Source organism: Triticum dicoccoides, chromosome 3B (assembly GCF_002162155.2).
Source record: "Triticum dicoccoides isolate Atlit2015 ecotype Zavitan chromosome 3B, WEW_v2.0, whole genome shotgun sequence".
Classification (NCBI taxonomy): Eukaryota; Viridiplantae; Streptophyta; class Magnoliopsida; order Poales; family Poaceae; genus Triticum; species Triticum dicoccoides.
Genome location: NC_041385.1, coordinates 783,183,863 through 783,186,860, shown reverse-complemented (window position 1 = coordinate 783,186,860; position 2,998 = coordinate 783,183,863). Strand labels below are relative to the sequence as shown.

The 2,998-nt window shown below is 48.1% G+C and overlaps 1 protein-coding gene across 1 annotated transcript; it reads left to right on the top strand.

Annotated features, from left to right (window-relative positions):
* The first annotated feature begins 1,247 nt into the window (after nucleotides 1–1,247).
* LOC119282214 (inactive anthranilate O-methyltransferase 1-like) lies at nucleotides 1,248–2,442 on the top strand. Its single transcript, XM_037562525.1, has 3 exons — nucleotides 1,248–1,649; nucleotides 1,736–2,002; nucleotides 2,101–2,442. The coding sequence occupies exons 1-3, from the start codon at nucleotides 1,272–1,274 to the stop codon at nucleotides 2,440–2,442; spliced, it is 987 nt and encodes a 328-aa protein (XP_037418422.1). The 5' UTR covers nucleotides 1,248–1,271.
* The last annotated feature ends 556 nt before the right edge of the window (nucleotides 2,443–2,998 follow it).

Genomic DNA, 2,998 nt, shown 5'->3' with positions numbered 1-2,998 from the left:
GGCAAGAATTCTTAAAATTCCCCTAGCAGTTGGTTATATGGAGGATTTTGTTGCTTGGAATTATACCAAATCGGGCCTATTTACCGTCAGGTCCGCTTATTTCATCGATGGGAGTTTCAGCATGGGAGGAAATTGGCTAGGACGAGCCCTCCGAGCACCACTGCTGTGAACCCTGTCTGACAGCAAGTGTGGAAACTTCAAGTCCCGGCAAAGGTAAAGATTTACTGTTGGAGGGTCTTGCATGGGACTATTCCATGTAATAGTATTCTCGCTAATCGACACATACAAACTAGTAGTATTTGCCCTGTCTGCAAAATCCATTGTGAGGATATCAAGCATGCTACCTTCTCATGTGGCCGAGTGTCTGAAGTCTGGGATAATTTGGGTGTGGATGACACCATAGCTGCAGCGTGTGGACATGAAAATACAGGCCCCGGTGCCTTGGAAGCCATACTGCAAGGTCACATTTCGAGACCTACTTATATCTCGGGTGTGGGATTTAAGGAACTTGTCGCGACGACTTGTTGGTATACATGGTGAGAGCGGCGTCGTATTGCGCGGGGCGAACTGGTTCAGACCACTGCTCGCTCAGCACAAGGTATCGCTGCCATTGCTTTGAATTATGCGAGAGCAGCAAAGCCAGCAAGCAAGATTCGGAGACACGGCTGGGAGCGACCTGCTGATGGTTTCGTAAAGTTGAATGTTGATGCGGCGTTCTCTGTTGATCAGGGAAGTGGAGCCACTGGAGCTGTCATCCGCGACGATCAAGGCAGATTCATATCGACGAGCGCATGTGCTATCAGTTATGTAGCGGATGCCCCTACAGCCGAAGCTCGCTCTATCCGGGACGGATTGATCCTAGCAAGCAACTCAGGATGCAACAATATCATTGTAAATTCAGACTGCATGGAAGTAATTCAGACCATGCAGGATGATGGCAATTCGACTGGTGTGGCAGCTGCTATTTATGAGGAGTGTAGCTTTTTAGCTAGAAATTTTTCCAGTATTTCTTTTGTTCATTGTCCCAGGGAAAGTAATAAGGTAGCTCATTTGCTAGCTAGTTAAGTGGAGTGACCTCTAACCACTACGTGGTATGTGGATCCGCCTATTTTCATTTTAGATGCTTTAGCAAATGATGTAAACTTATTTGAAGAGCAATAAAATGCCAGAAGGCTTTCCCTCAAAAAAAAACAAGCACGACATTTAGCTAAAAGAATACTGTAGCTTTCTGAAGAAGTAGAAATCAATTGCAGAACGCTCAGCAGAACAGGATGAAGCCCTTGATAGACGCAGCCATTGGTGACTTTTGCGGCAACAACGGCACCTTGTTCCCCGGAAAGATGGTGATCGCCGACTTGGGCTGTTCTTCTGGCCCAAATGCGCTAACACTGGTATCGACTGCCGTCGAGGCCATCATGAGCCACTCCCTTCAGTTCCAGCATCCACCACCAGAAGTGTTTGTGCTCCTCAATGACCTTCCTCACAATGACTTCAATATGGTTGTGAAGAGCCTGGTCACGCTCCATCAAAGCAACAACAAGTTTGTTCTTGTGACTGGTGTCACACCAGGGTCGTTTTATGAGAGGCTCTTCACTAGTTACTCCATGCATCTTATATGCTCATCCAACAACTTGCATTTGCTCTCAAAGGTGTGGACCTATCACCCATCCACTCATCAATGGATTTATCCATTGCATTACTTGTCAATTTTGTAAGCAACACCTTATCTTTACAGGCTCCTGAAGATTTGATGAGGAACCATATCCCTGCGTACGACACGGATGAACATGCTACGCATGAAAGGCTCCGTATGGTCCGTAAGGCTTATGCGCGGCAGTTCAGGAAAGACTTTACCCTCTTCCTGAAGCTGAGAGACAAAGAATTGGTTCCAGGAGGCCGAATGGTTCTTTCCCTTGTAGGGAGGTGTTCTGATGTAATCGCCTCCAATTTCTTTCACATCTGGGAAACCGCAGCTCAGATTCTAGGTGTTATCGCCTCAGAGGTACATCATTATTTTTTCTTCTTCTCCAGCATAGCATTCTATAATTCGCTCATGAACGCTGAGTATTTGAGCTCCTGACCTTATGGTATGGTTGACAGGGTGTCATCGCCAAGGAGAAATTTGATTCTTTCTACATTCCTATGTATGGACCCTCTGCTGAAGAGCTGAAGGAGATCATCGAAGAACAGGGCTCATTTTCTATCAGGGATATGCGGGTGTATGATCCTAGGGCTGATATGGACAGAGCGCTTTTCACCCCAAGCTGGTTGGCGAAACAGAAGGGAGCCATATTTGAGCCGATAATAGTCGAGCATTTTGGAGCAGTCATGGATGAATTTGAGAGGGTCACAGAAAGGCGCTTGAGCCTCGAGGGAGGCATGCAGGGCGATCATGCCAGAACCTCGCGAGCTGTGCTGGCCGTATCCCTTGCAAACGCATGATGATCATGCTTACGGGACGCACCACATTCTTTGAGGCAGCAATATCTGCTGCTTCACCGTGTAAACTGCATTCTGTGGTGTTCTGGTATTCATGGATGCAGAAGCGATTAATAAAGAGTGAACTATCATGCATAGGATAATAGATTAGCAAAATGGTCGTGGTTGTGGCGGCGCTTCCTCTTTCCTCGGCGGCGCATCCCGCTTCCCCAACCTCCCACCGTCGCCGGCGCCCCAAAGGAAATACCATGGCATGCACTCAATAATTAAGAGTTCCATTTGAAGAACAACAATGAGTGTGGGGGCATGGGTGGCGGAGATCACCAACCACGACACTCACGAGAGGATTTGGATTGGCTCTTCCCAATCGGTGCCGCAGACGCCGTGGGAGTATGACATTGTATCGGTGCGCCTCCAGACATAAACGCGCCGCTCAACTTCCCCGACAGCCTGCTATAGTTGACGCCCGTCGATCCTGGGTGACAACTGCATGCGAGCTGGAGAAAAGGTTGAGAGCCTGCTAGTGCCTTGAGGTGGAGCAAGTCGATAGGGTGTACAT